At 39.6% G+C, this 12,833-nt stretch overlaps 1 protein-coding gene across 1 annotated transcript in view; it reads right to left on the reverse strand.

Moving 5' to 3' along the window:
- waca (WW domain containing adaptor with coiled-coil a) overlaps positions 1–12,833 on the reverse strand; it is a 30,196-nt gene continuing 17,363 nt past the window's right edge. The window contains 8 exon segments of the mRNA XM_056771373.1: positions 1–1,457; positions 1,539–1,666; positions 2,019–2,144; positions 2,146–2,257; positions 3,805–3,920; positions 4,358–4,509; positions 6,715–6,837; positions 10,429–10,674. Coding sequence (XP_056627351.1) covers positions 1,388–1,457; positions 1,539–1,666; positions 2,019–2,144; positions 2,146–2,257; positions 3,805–3,920; positions 4,358–4,509; positions 6,715–6,837; positions 10,429–10,674 — 1,073 coding nt within the window. The 3' untranslated portion in view covers positions 1–1,387.

Genomic DNA, 12,833 nt, shown 5'->3' on the forward strand with positions numbered 1-12,833 from the left:
TTTAGTTTAGCATGTTTATTACAATACATACATTTCACATTTGACCTTCTGACCCCAGGTGACCCTGCTCTGACCCTGGTGTAACAGGGCTGGTAATGTCCAGTCCTCAGCTGACCCTCAGTTTCCTGTTTTCCAGTAGCACGTTTCCCCCATACCGCCAATCAGGGTGCAAAGGAAAATGTGTGATAATAATTTATGAATACAACATATCTGATAGACTAGTAATCACTGCAACTTTTAATAAAACTTTTACTTCATTATTACTTAGCAACTGTACATAGGAATGAACTCTGGTTTTAAACGCAAGTTGCTGCTCACACCTCGCATTCTTTTTTCCTTACAGTAAAAAAAACGAGGGTCCAAAAAAGAAAACGCAGATGGGAACCTGGGAAGATTAGGAGAAAGAAAAGTGGATTCGGGTGGACGACCAGTCTTCCTCTCTGTCCGAAAAGTGAGAGAGGGTGGAAAAACCACATGCGGGGGGCTTTTAGAGTGAGCTGCAGGAATGGTTCTCTCAGGAATGATCTTTGTTCCTCTTGTCCTTTCTCACATTCAAGCAGGCACTGGTGTTAGCCATGGGTATAGCCGGGCCATCGGGGCAGGCAGGAGACCACTGAACCATTGCGGACAAACATGATGTAAACTGCCTCAAAAGGCATGAGGTGAGGGAATGAAACCATTATGGTGCAACCAGAGAAAGCAAGAGATCAACTACCCAAATAACCATGTAGAGCATTACTACCATTTTTCATATGTAGAGAGAAAATGAACCGCCGGAGGCGTGTGCACAGTTGTGACAGTACAAACAGTGTGTGTGTGTGTGTGTATCTCTTTAATTGTCCCAGTCGATTACTCCACCTTTTCCATGCAGGTCTGGTACATGCTAAAGGCTCAATGGTTCACCAACCATTCAACTGAAGCGCATTTGTTTTCTATTTAAATCTTATTTAAAATCTGCGGTCAGAGTTCTACATATGGTTGCAATGAGGACGCTCGAGATCCAAGTCTGCCTTGGTGCTGATTAACGTTTGGATGTCAAAAGCTTTGATAGGCATGGCTTCCCATGGCATCATCTACAAAATATATTTACAACATGGAAATAACATCTACAAATAATCTACATTTACAGGGGCGGGGGACGAGGGTAGCTCCCGAAAACCTCTCCTCCCCGGTTCACCTATTGCTTTCCACCCCCTGCCCTCCCCCAACCCCACCCACTGTCCAAGCAACACCTCGCTGCAGCTCTTTAAATGTTAGACTGGGCCCAGAGCAGAACGCACAGAACTTCGGTTCCCCGGGGTTCCGCGCGCGTTAAATGGGTTTCCCCACTCGTTCACCTATCCCTCTCTCCTCCTGTTTCAAAACCACATCGCAAACCCAGAGTTCCTCAAACCATGAAGGAATTTTGATTCTTCAACTTTTCAAGTTCTTTAATTTGTTGTCTCAAAAATAGTATCCTACGGAAGACAGAGAGAGAAAGCAAAGTTAGTTCATATGTTTAAGATAATGTGTACTAGGGAGACAGGTAAAGTGTTTACCTCTGCTCACGCAGCGTGGCCTGGATCTCACACACTCGCACTAGCGAGCGCAAGTTTTTCAGCTCTGTGCAGTTCTCGGACATGTAGATGCTGCCCATCGTGTGTGCTTCCTCACGTAACCGTGAAGCCTGGACAAGAGACCCATACAAACATTTTTTACCAATCAAACAAAACATTCATTGCTTACTCTAATGCTTTGTGCCTTTTGTTATTAAAGAGAAAAACTCTGTCATTTATTCACCCTCATGTCGTTTAAAGCCTGTATATGACTCTTTCTTCTTAAGAACACAAAAGATATTTCGAGAAATATCTCAGTGTCAGTAAAATGGATGCAATGTTGTCAAGTGGCCGACATTCTTCAAATTATATTGTATTTTTTATAGAAGAAAAAAGTGAGGTTGAATAAATGAAAAAAAAAAATTTGGAGGGTATAAAAATGTTTTCACAATGGACCAAAGGCATTAAAAAAAATTCTTGTACCTGTTTCTCCACGTGCTCTGCCTGCCAGCCCTGCACATGTTTGATGAGGTTCTCATTGAAGTGTGCGGCCAGCGTTGGTGTGAAGGAACACGTCACTCTCCCCGAAGCGGCTCCAGCGGGTACAGAGGCCTGGGGGCATCGCTCCGCTGACTACACCCGGCCCTTGACCACCTCCACCATTATTACTGTTGCTGTTACTACCCACGTGGTTGGGGCCTGGAGACGGACTCCTCTGACTCCTGAAAGCAAAAAAAACAGTGGATGGGTTAGCACTTAGGAGCTTTGCAATTTTATTGTACACCTGGAACATGACAGATGCAAAACTAAGTTTACGAATACAAGACCATGAGTAAAGTTTTATGTGTGGAAGACAGAGTGCTTTTTATGGTTACATTAGGGGTGTAACGAGATCTCGTGGCAAAACGCCGTTTTGTTCGGTCAGTTGAATGTGCTGCTGTTTTCTCCCGGTCCCTGCAGAGATAGACCAAGAGAAAGACGAGCTGCATCGGCAAAGCCAAACCTCACGCTCGAGGGGACGTAACGGTGTCCGACTTGTCCTACCCTGTCAGATTTTCTTACCATAGGGTCAAAATTTAATATAATCTAAACCGCATCGACAAAATAAACAGGTTGGATGATTTTACAATGCAAAATACCCCGTAAAATAGTCCTACCATCTAATAATAAACACATAGAATAAATTTACAGCGTAAAACCCTGTCCGATTGTCATACCAGCATAAAAGAAACATATAGGATTAATTTACAGCGCAAAACCCAATCAAATTCCACTACAGGTATTAAAATTATATATACATTGATTTAATAATGAAAATACAGCGTCATATTCCCGTATCAGTATGAAATAAACAGGCAAGATGATTTTATAGCCTAAAAAAATGACGTAGGATAATCTGACAGGTAGGATGAAATTTAAGGACACCTGCAACATTTTTCTACTGCATAAAAGTTATGGTTTAACTACACGTTTTACCTAATGAAAGAAGTCACCGCAACACTGGTTTGTGCGCATTGCGCGCCAGTGTGTGCACGCGTGCGTGTTTTTTTGGTAGGTCCGAACGAATTCCCTCCCGGGGATTCATCGTCTGCGCAAAGTTGCGTGAAGTCAAACACACCCGATATTATCGGATATCGCAATGATTTTAAAGTCGATTATCAATATTTTTTTGTGCAATTACTGCCTGTCAGTTGAGTTTGTGACAAAACATTTTGCAGTATTTACATATTGCTTTTTACTGCATAAAATAGTTCATTAAAATAGAAGTTTAATTTGAATAAAATACAATTTTCCTATATATTTATGAGGATTTCTTAAAAAAAGTCTATAAATTCCCATAACCCAGTCTCGTGTCTCATCTCATGGGATAAATGCCTCGTCACACCCCTAACATTTAGTGAAAAATATTTTGAAATACTGCTCTTCCCAAATTCGTAGAATGCAGAAATGTCAACAAGACAGAGAAAAACAAATCAAGTGCAATTGCGGATTTAAATAATATCTGATAAAACATTTATGAAAGAGCTTAAACCTAATCAATTGTTTGCATTTTATTATTACATTTTTTGCCATAAATGTTTTTTAAAAAGTCAACCAATTTAGCAGAAAATAAAAAAGAATTTGTTCTTCAAATAGCCAGTAGATGGCAGTCAAACACCAGAATACAAATCAGATTTGCTAAAATGTTTGATTCCTCAATTGACTATCTGCATCATTTTTAACATCAAGAATCCTATAATGAACTAACTGAGATAAACCGCTCTCTCACCTTTGTCTATGCAGCGTCCGTGGAGAGTTGCCATTGTCATGATGTTTGTCTGTAGGGAGGGATTGCTGAGATGAGGGTGGGGGCAGAGAACCGGACTTTGCTGACATAGCGTTCATCTGAGAAACAAAGGAAAAGTATGTTAAATAAGGTGGCAGGACTCCCTTGTAAGAGTTGAGCGATCCCCTCCGAAAGTTAAGGGACCACTCCCATAAAGAAAAATCTGTGATTTGTCAAGACAGCAGTTAAGACAACATTTCATGCTAAATGATTCACCAGCAGGTATTTTGGTTTATTGTTTGGTTTTATTAAAAACTATTAAAAAAGTATGCCACTGAAACAAACCTTCATCTCAACTAACTAGCTGACAGTTTTGACAGTGCTTAGTAACAATTTCCTTTATGATGTTTTATTTTGTGGAGAGCACGGAAGTGTATAATTCAAGTTCTGTTTTTACTTGATACACACACACACACACAAAGACAGGCAAATTTCATATTACAGTTCTTTCATGTCTGGAGTGCCACAATTCTAACACGACATATGAGCAACATACCTTGGTCTGTGAGGAGACCGGTGTGGTGCTGAGAGGAGGTTTGAGGGAGGATGTGTTGGTTTGTGGCGTGCTGATTCTGGGAGACACGTAGGACCGGGGAGATGAAGCATCTGACGTCAGGGACATCGGAGACTGGCTGGACTGCTGGGCTGCTTCACAGGACACAACACAGAAGACACACAGATAAGGACAAAAGAGAAGTCAACCACAGTATAAAACCATCTACACCGGACGTGATCGTTACTATGTGACACGACACTACACAGCCTGTTTTAATGGAATTGTCGCGTCCCACCGCCTCCAGTGTGGACGAAATGTAAAATTATAATGGGTTCTATCGTCATTTGATGCGTCACATTCGGTGTACATTTACTCTTCTTTGTTAACAGATACAGTTTGTGTTAGAAGATCTACAGTGGTGTGAAAAAGTGTTGGCCCCCCTCCTGATTTCATATTTTTTGGTTTGTCACACTTTAATGTTTCAGATTATCAAACAAATTTAAATATTAATCAAAGATAACAAGTAAACACAACACGCATTTTTTAAATTAAGGTTTTTATTATTAAGGGAAATCTAAATCCAAGACTACTTGGACCTGTGTGAAAAACTGTGGTTTATCACACCCGAGCTCAATTTCTCTAGCCACACCCAGGCCTGAATACTGCCACACCTGTTCGCAATCAAGAAATCACTTAAATAGGACCTTCCTGACAATCTGACATCATGCAGAGATCCAAGGACATTCAGAAACAAATGAGAAAAAGTAATTGAGATCTATGAGTCTAAAAAAGGTTATAAAGCCATTTCTAAAGCTTTGGGACTCCAGCAAAACAACAGCGAAGGCCATTATCCACAATGGCGGAAACATGGAACTGTGGAGAACCTTCCCAGGAGTGGCCTGGCCGACCAAAATTACCCCAAGGGTGCAGCGACGACTCATCCAAGACGTCACAAAAGACCCCACAACAACAGCCAAAGAACTGCAGGCCTCACTTGCCTCAGTTAAGGTCACTGTTCATGACTCCACCATGAGAAGGAGACTGGGCAAAAATGACATGCATGGCCATGTTCCAAGACGAAAACCGCTGCTGAGCAAAAAGAACATAAAGGCTCATCTCAGTATTGATGATCCCCATGACCTTTGGGAAAATGTGGACTGACGAGACAAAAGTTAAACTTTTTGGAAGGTGTGTGTCTAATTACGTCTCGCGTAAAAGTAACACCGCATTTCAGAAAAAGAACCAACAGTAAAATATGGTGGTGGTACTGTGATGACCTGAAAGACTTGTGGTGATAAATGGAACCATGAATTCTGCTGTCTACCAAGAAATCCTGAAGGAGAATGTCCGGCCATCTATTCATGACCTCAAGCTGAAGCGAACTTGGGTTCTGCAGCAGGACAATGATCCAAAACACACCAGCAAGTCCACCTCTGAATGTCTGAAGAAAAACAAAATGCAGACTTTGGAGTGGCCTAGTCAAAGTCCTGACCTGAATCCTATTCCGATGCTGTGGCATGACCTTAAAAAGCCGGTTCATGCTCGAGAAAACCTTCAATGTGGCTGACATTGACAACAAATCTGCAAAGATGAATGGACCAGAATTCCTCCACAGCGCTCTAACCGACTCATTGCAAGTTATAGCAAACGCGTGATTGCAGTTGTTGCTAAGGTCGGCCCAAGCCGTTATTAGGTTTAGGGGGCAAACACTTTTTCACACAGGTCCATGTAGTTTTGTTTTTCCTTAATAAAAATCTTCATTTAAAAACAGCATGTTGTGTTTACTTGTGATATCTTTGACTAATATAATTGTTTTTTGATGATCTGAAACATTAAAGTGTGACAAACAAGAAAATACGAAATACGAGGAAGGGGGCTAACACTTTTTCACAACACTGTACATCTATACAAGTGTTGAGTAGTCAAGTAGCACTACACTACTCAGAATTCTTTCAATTGATAATGCGCTTGTCATAAAACTGAGTAAATAATATTCATGCATCAGCCAATATAATAGTATATGCTGCGAAACAAAACTGTATTCAAAGCTACAAGTATTGACAAACCTTCTGAGGCTTACTCGGACAAACATCTGTCTGTTTGTGTGTGTGTGTGTGTGTGTGTGTGTCGCAGAGCTACCAGCCCCATCTGTTGAGAACCCACAGCTGGTATGAGAAATAAGACTAATTTCAGGCCAACAACCAACTCAAATGATGAAGTTCAAGTTCAGGACAAGACTAGCAATTTTTATAGCATTGTAGCACAAACTGAGCTCAAGCAACATGTATCATGACAGATTTGGGTGTAAAAGGTAACATGCATTATCATAGGGATGGCAGAAGTGTGTGTGTTTGTACCTTGGCTGGACAGCTGAGCAGCCTGGGAGAGCAGAGTTGTGAGGTTGAAGGCAGACGGACCAGCAGTCAGGATCTTATGGAGCATGGACTGCAGCGAAGCCTGCGTTACTGCAGCCGTGAGAACTGCAGAGATACAGAACACACAGAACAATTCACAACTTTTTAGTGAATAATGTAAATTTAAGGCCTGATCCGTCCTAAAATCATAAGCAATGCTCTGACACAGAGCCATCAACCTCCCAGGTTATGTCAAGCCCTGACCATTTATCTTGAGATCTTTTAAGTTTAAATTTCAGCTCAGTGAAGCACTTTAGGCACCAACACTTTTTCATTAAGTTACCTTTCTTGTAGAACTTTGTGTTGACCAGATAATTAGTTAATCATTTACAAGTACATTTTGCCTATATGGACATAAAAAAGTGAACTGGTAAAACCAGTTAAATGTTAAATGCGTTTATTTGGGTGCACCTAACTTTTGTGCTGGTGCACCCAAGAAAAAAAGTGAGGTGCACCAGTGCAAAAAGTTAGTCTTGAGCCCTGATACTGTATACTATAGTATTTACTACATTAATCAGTAGTAAATTTTTTGTGTACTATGGTATGGCGCATCTCGTGGAAGGCCTGTTTAAACTTGACGCGGACAAAATGCCTGTTATACTCTCACTTCTCTGCCCAGTGCGGCTCGTCTCCGTTATACTTAAGTCTGATTCCACACTGCATGTCTCCACAAGAGCATCTGGCAATATGGTGGGCCTTGATGCACGGGCGCGCACGCACCCTCTGATAAACTAAAGCCTGGCATTTCAAACAAATGTAAATTCTATCTTACTGCTTAACTAATTTCACTTGGATGAGATGAAACATTCAGCAAATTTTCTACATGTTTATAAAATCCCAAATAAGCCTTGGCCTACATAAAAATTGATAAATCAAACTGTGTAACCTATTTACAATTTTATAAATTCACTGATACAATAGAAAATTTTATGGATTTAAGGGTTATAACGGGCGTTGTATTTGTTTTAATGAAAACAATAATAGTGTACACTGGTATTAGGATTCTATTGGTGTGGTGTAATCTGGCAGTTGGCAACCTATAGAACAAAAGTAATTCCTATATCAGTAATACCCAAAAAAGCAACAATGGAAAATAATGGAAACAATTAGAATTTCTCTAATGGTTTTGATTGTGTTTTTTTAGCAGGGTAACTATACCGTGCTTGTTTCTCGTTCGCTTTATGTGACCATACTTTATTGTTTTGTCGCTGGAAGCACAGGCTCACACAGCACGTTTTCTGCTGAAAAGGGGGCGGAGACTCGCAGCTCTCTTGCATTTAAAGAGACACACACATCAAAACAGCACGTTTCTCCTCACATGCAAAAGTGGGCATGTAGCGCATGTTATAAAAGATCTGTGGTGTTTTTTTAGCTAAAACTTCACAAACACACTCTGGGGACACCAGAGACTTATTTAGCATCTAGTGAAACCATTCAAACAACCTCTCCTTTAAATTTATTATCAGCAAAGAACGATTTTATCGTAGCATGTGCAACGTAGTTGTCGCACTGTACAGCCCTGACTATCCTTTAATACATACAGAATTAAAATAGTCAAAGTGAAAAATCCGCCTACATAAAACCCTATTACACAAAACAAAAAGCATTTTACTTCACTAAGTGTCTAACCTTTAAAGAAAAAAAACAGGCTTTGAAAAATGAAAATGACCAAACCAGGAATTTGTATACATGAGCCGAAGAGGAACCTGTGAGTTCTGCAGAAAGCAAAGTTTGGCTTTAAAGATCGTTTTGTATAGACTTGGGTATCTCAGGCTGATATTTTTAAATAATTTCATGCTTGTTTGCATATACATAAGAAGCATTCACAGAACATTCATGCTACAGAACTTGAAACTGGATTATGTGAATTGTTTCTAGGGATGCACCGATCCTACTTTTTCCTTTCCGATCCGATTCCGATACCTGAATTCTGTGTATCGGCCGATACCGATTCTGATCCGATACTAGCACTGTTTTTCATGATCAAAGTAGACTTGCATATTTTAACTTTTATTGCCAGAGGTGGATAGTTAAGAATGTTTACTTTCAAGTACATTTTAAAATATATGTACTTTATCAGAGAACTTTGGACAAAAAAATACTTTCCTACAGTATGAAGCACAGCATATTTACTCCACTACAGTCCATACATTTTTTAATTTTTTTTTTACTTTAAATCCATGAGTACATTAAAATCTACCATTTTCCTTCACTTAAGTATTTTTACTTAAAAGTATGATTTTTTTTAAATGTTATTTAGTGCTTTATTTAACTTAAAAATACATACAAAACAAAATGTGGTCTCATTAAGCACAGATACTTACAAAATGTTTAACAAATAAATTTCTGTTTATTGCACAAAGCTACCACAATATAAAAGTCTCCAAATTCACTCATGCACATCCTGGACACAAAATGATACGCTTAATACATTCGCTTCTACGTTATTTAAAGTCATGCGCATTGGACGCAGAATGATGCGCTTAATGCACCCGCTTCACTCACGCACATCCCGGATAGTGATGATCGTGTATTCGCGGGGATCTTTGCTTCCCAAGTTCAAAACAGTTATAACACAAAGAGAAGAGATATGTTATGTGTTTAAATCATAGTACATTGCATCCATCCTAAAGTAAAAAAAAAAGAGTTATAGTGTATGAATGACGCATAACATAGACCGGTTCCGGTGCTTGAATCTAATAACTTTACACTCAGCGAGTACAGTCTCCGGCAAAATGCATTTTAAACAAAACCACAGTCTACTATCTAGTGATTAGGAAGAATATTAAAAACTTTGGAAAGAGTAACGTCCTGACTGTTCCCGGACACACGCATGCTGGATTGAGATTGACAGATGACCGCACCAGCGGAGGTCAGAGTTTTTTATTTATGCTATATTGGTTTATTCCTCGCATAAAGCTATCAAAATACATGACAACGAATACAGTGCATGACACAGTTTATGGTAATTTCCTGATAGTTAGTCCTTTATGAAGCTTTAGAGTAACTTCCACGGGTATCGCAACGGATCGGACTGAAGAGAACCCGTCAGTCCGATACCCGATCCAGCAAAAAACATCCGGATCGGCCCCAATTCCGATCCAGAGTATCGGATCGGTGCATCCCTAATTGTTTCACTTCAGAAATAACACACACATCTGCCTCATGCAGCTGTAAGACGACAAACTGTCCAAAGACTGTTCAGAGACTCTAGATCAGTCAGTAAATCTGTATTTTAGTTTTCTAATTAGTACAACGAAAAAAAGCGAGAAGCTATGACAAGCAATGCTTACAAAAGGAACCATTCAGGAAGCGACAAAGCTGAGTCAACCATGAGATGTGAAGTTAAGAAAAGCTGACAGTCGAGCAAGCACAAGCATTACATGTCTTCTTCAAACACCTTTACTTGCAAGAGGTGGAACAGTGTAAATTACACACACACATCAATACATAATCATTACATGAATGAGAGCATAGATTTCGTGCGCTGGTAACCAAGTAACAGATTTGAGTATCAGAGTGAGAAATCATCACCTGCTACCCGTTTACATCCATGAGCTACAAACCACTTCAGTTATCTCTTTCTAATACAGTCCCAATCCAACTCACTCTTCAGCCTTCCAACATGTGCATTGAGACAGACTTGTAGTTACTCACCTTCATTGATCTTGGCCATATCTGCACTAGCGTTGTTAAGCTGCAGGGCCGTTTGCAGAGCTGGGAGGAGCTGGCGTAAAAGGGAGGGGTCTTGAAAAGTGGGTGGGGCTGGCGACTGCATCACTGGAGAAACGGGGATTGTGGAGCCAGAGGCGCCGCTGGCTGAATTGGCCACATTCAAGCCTGACACCGCAGCAGAAGAAGAGGAGGGTGTGAGGGAAGGTTTTTCTGTGGCAACTGTAGACTCTGTTTAAAAGAGAAGAGAGTAAAAAAACAGAAGTTAAAAGCTGAAGTGATTAGCTGGATGATTTATAGACGGTTTCAAAGCAACCACATAAACAAAAGTTTCTGCGAATGCGCACATTTGTGGACTACAATCAAAGGGAATAATTGTCTCTCCAATATTTAGAATTTAGTCAGCGATACCAAGCTCAAGATGTCAATGTACCATACGGTTTCTTTAAATGCGACAAAACTACAGGATCCATTCAACAAATTGTTTTTTTTAATAAAATGAACATACAACATATTGCTTTCTTATATCTTAGTGGTTAGAGCATGGGTCTAGCAACGTCAAGGTCATGGGTTTGATCCCTGGGATTACACATATTTAGAAACCAAAAATGTATAGTAAAATGCAATGTGAGTTGCTTTGGATAAAAGCGTCTGACAAATGCATAAATGTAAATGTAACAGGAGATGCGTGTGGAGTCAACAGAGACTCGCAGTGCAAAGACAAGCACGAGAATAAACAAACCTTAAGACAAAGAGTCGCAAAACACTATAAATGTGCATCTAATAGAGAGAGCGACGAAGACCTATAGTACAGACCCCAGTTTATAACACCAGTCACATAAATTTACTCATTGTTTGTGCATTTATTCATACCTCATTGTTAAACATATCTATATAAATAATAAATCTGATTATCAGGACTTAATCTGATATCTTTAGCACATTTTTGTAACTTGCCTACATTTTAACTATGGTGAGCATTTAAATGAACTGAAATAATACGAAGTAAATCAATCTAAGAAAAATGAGGTATAAGATATAGAATTATAATGGGATATTGTTACAGTGAAATAAATCTATCGTCCCATGAAATAGGGGACGTTCTGCCCACCCCTAGTAAACGGTATGGCTCTTTGATGTTTTTGAACATTGCTGTTTGTTTGTGCATCATGACTGCAATTTTAAACAATATTTTTTATAAGATGTCATCATTTACTCACCTGCTTGTCATTTCAAATATGTATGACTTTCTTTCGTCTGCGAAACACAAGAGAAGATATTTTGAAAAAATCTACTAACTGGCACCCATTGACTTGCATCGGTTTTGTGTCGATAGAAGTGAATAGGTGCCACCGCTATTCGGTTTCAAACATTCTTCAAAATATCTTCGGTGTTCTGCAGAAGGAAGAAAGTCATTGAGGTTTGAAATGACAAGAGGGGGAGTTAAAGATGACAGAATGTTTTATTTTGGGTGAACTACCACCTAAGTACAATCAAATAAAACGGTCATGTCCAAGGTAGCACTACATGAGCATTTTTTCAATGTTACTTATTAGTGCTGGGCAATGTGTTTAAAAAAAGATTATCGATAATCGACTTTAAAATCATCGTAATACCCAATATTATCGGGTGTGTTTGACTTCCTGCAACCAGTACAGCCCTGTGATCGTGACGTTTTGGTTTGTCCACTCACCTCGTCTTTCTCGTCTATCTGTGCAGCACTTTCAATGGACCGAACAAATCAGCGTTTCCAAAATTCTGTCACTGTAACTGACTGCCTGGGCATATGAACAGTAACGGTCACGCTAAAGCCTAAATCGCATGATAATGTTATAACGCGTATTTTCCATTATTATGAATTATCATCTATCTGTTGAAATCGACATCGGGATATTTGCGAGACATCGGCGATATAAGAAAAGATCGTTACGTTACCCAGCCCTTTTACTTATAGGACGGCAATAAATGTCAGACACACTTGCTGGCTGTGTGTCAGAGAAGTATCTGTAAAACAGGGAAAACCTCTGACATGTATGCCAGTGTGACAACCACCCGGTGTGAGATAACTGGCAGTTGTGATGACAGATGCATTTCTGCAGACATTTACAAACAATAGTGTGGTTCCTATTAAATGTTGACCAGTGATGATTTTTTTCAAATACTTTTTGGCTTATTACAATGTTAAAGTAGCTATTTTACTTGATCACTTTCTATGTGATCTTATTTAACAGGCCAAGTTGCTAACTGATGAAAGCAATTTCAACTTTTTTTTGTAATGCAACAAAATACCATGAGAATTTGACACTGGCACATGCAGTCCATTAAAAACAGAAATGTGAGCATGTTCATTCACATAAGAGCATTGCTTTAACAACGCAATGTTGTGGGTT

Source organism: Triplophysa dalaica, chromosome 17 (assembly GCF_015846415.1).
Source record: "Triplophysa dalaica isolate WHDGS20190420 chromosome 17, ASM1584641v1, whole genome shotgun sequence".
Taxonomy (NCBI): domain Eukaryota; kingdom Metazoa; phylum Chordata; class Actinopteri; order Cypriniformes; family Nemacheilidae; genus Triplophysa; species Triplophysa dalaica.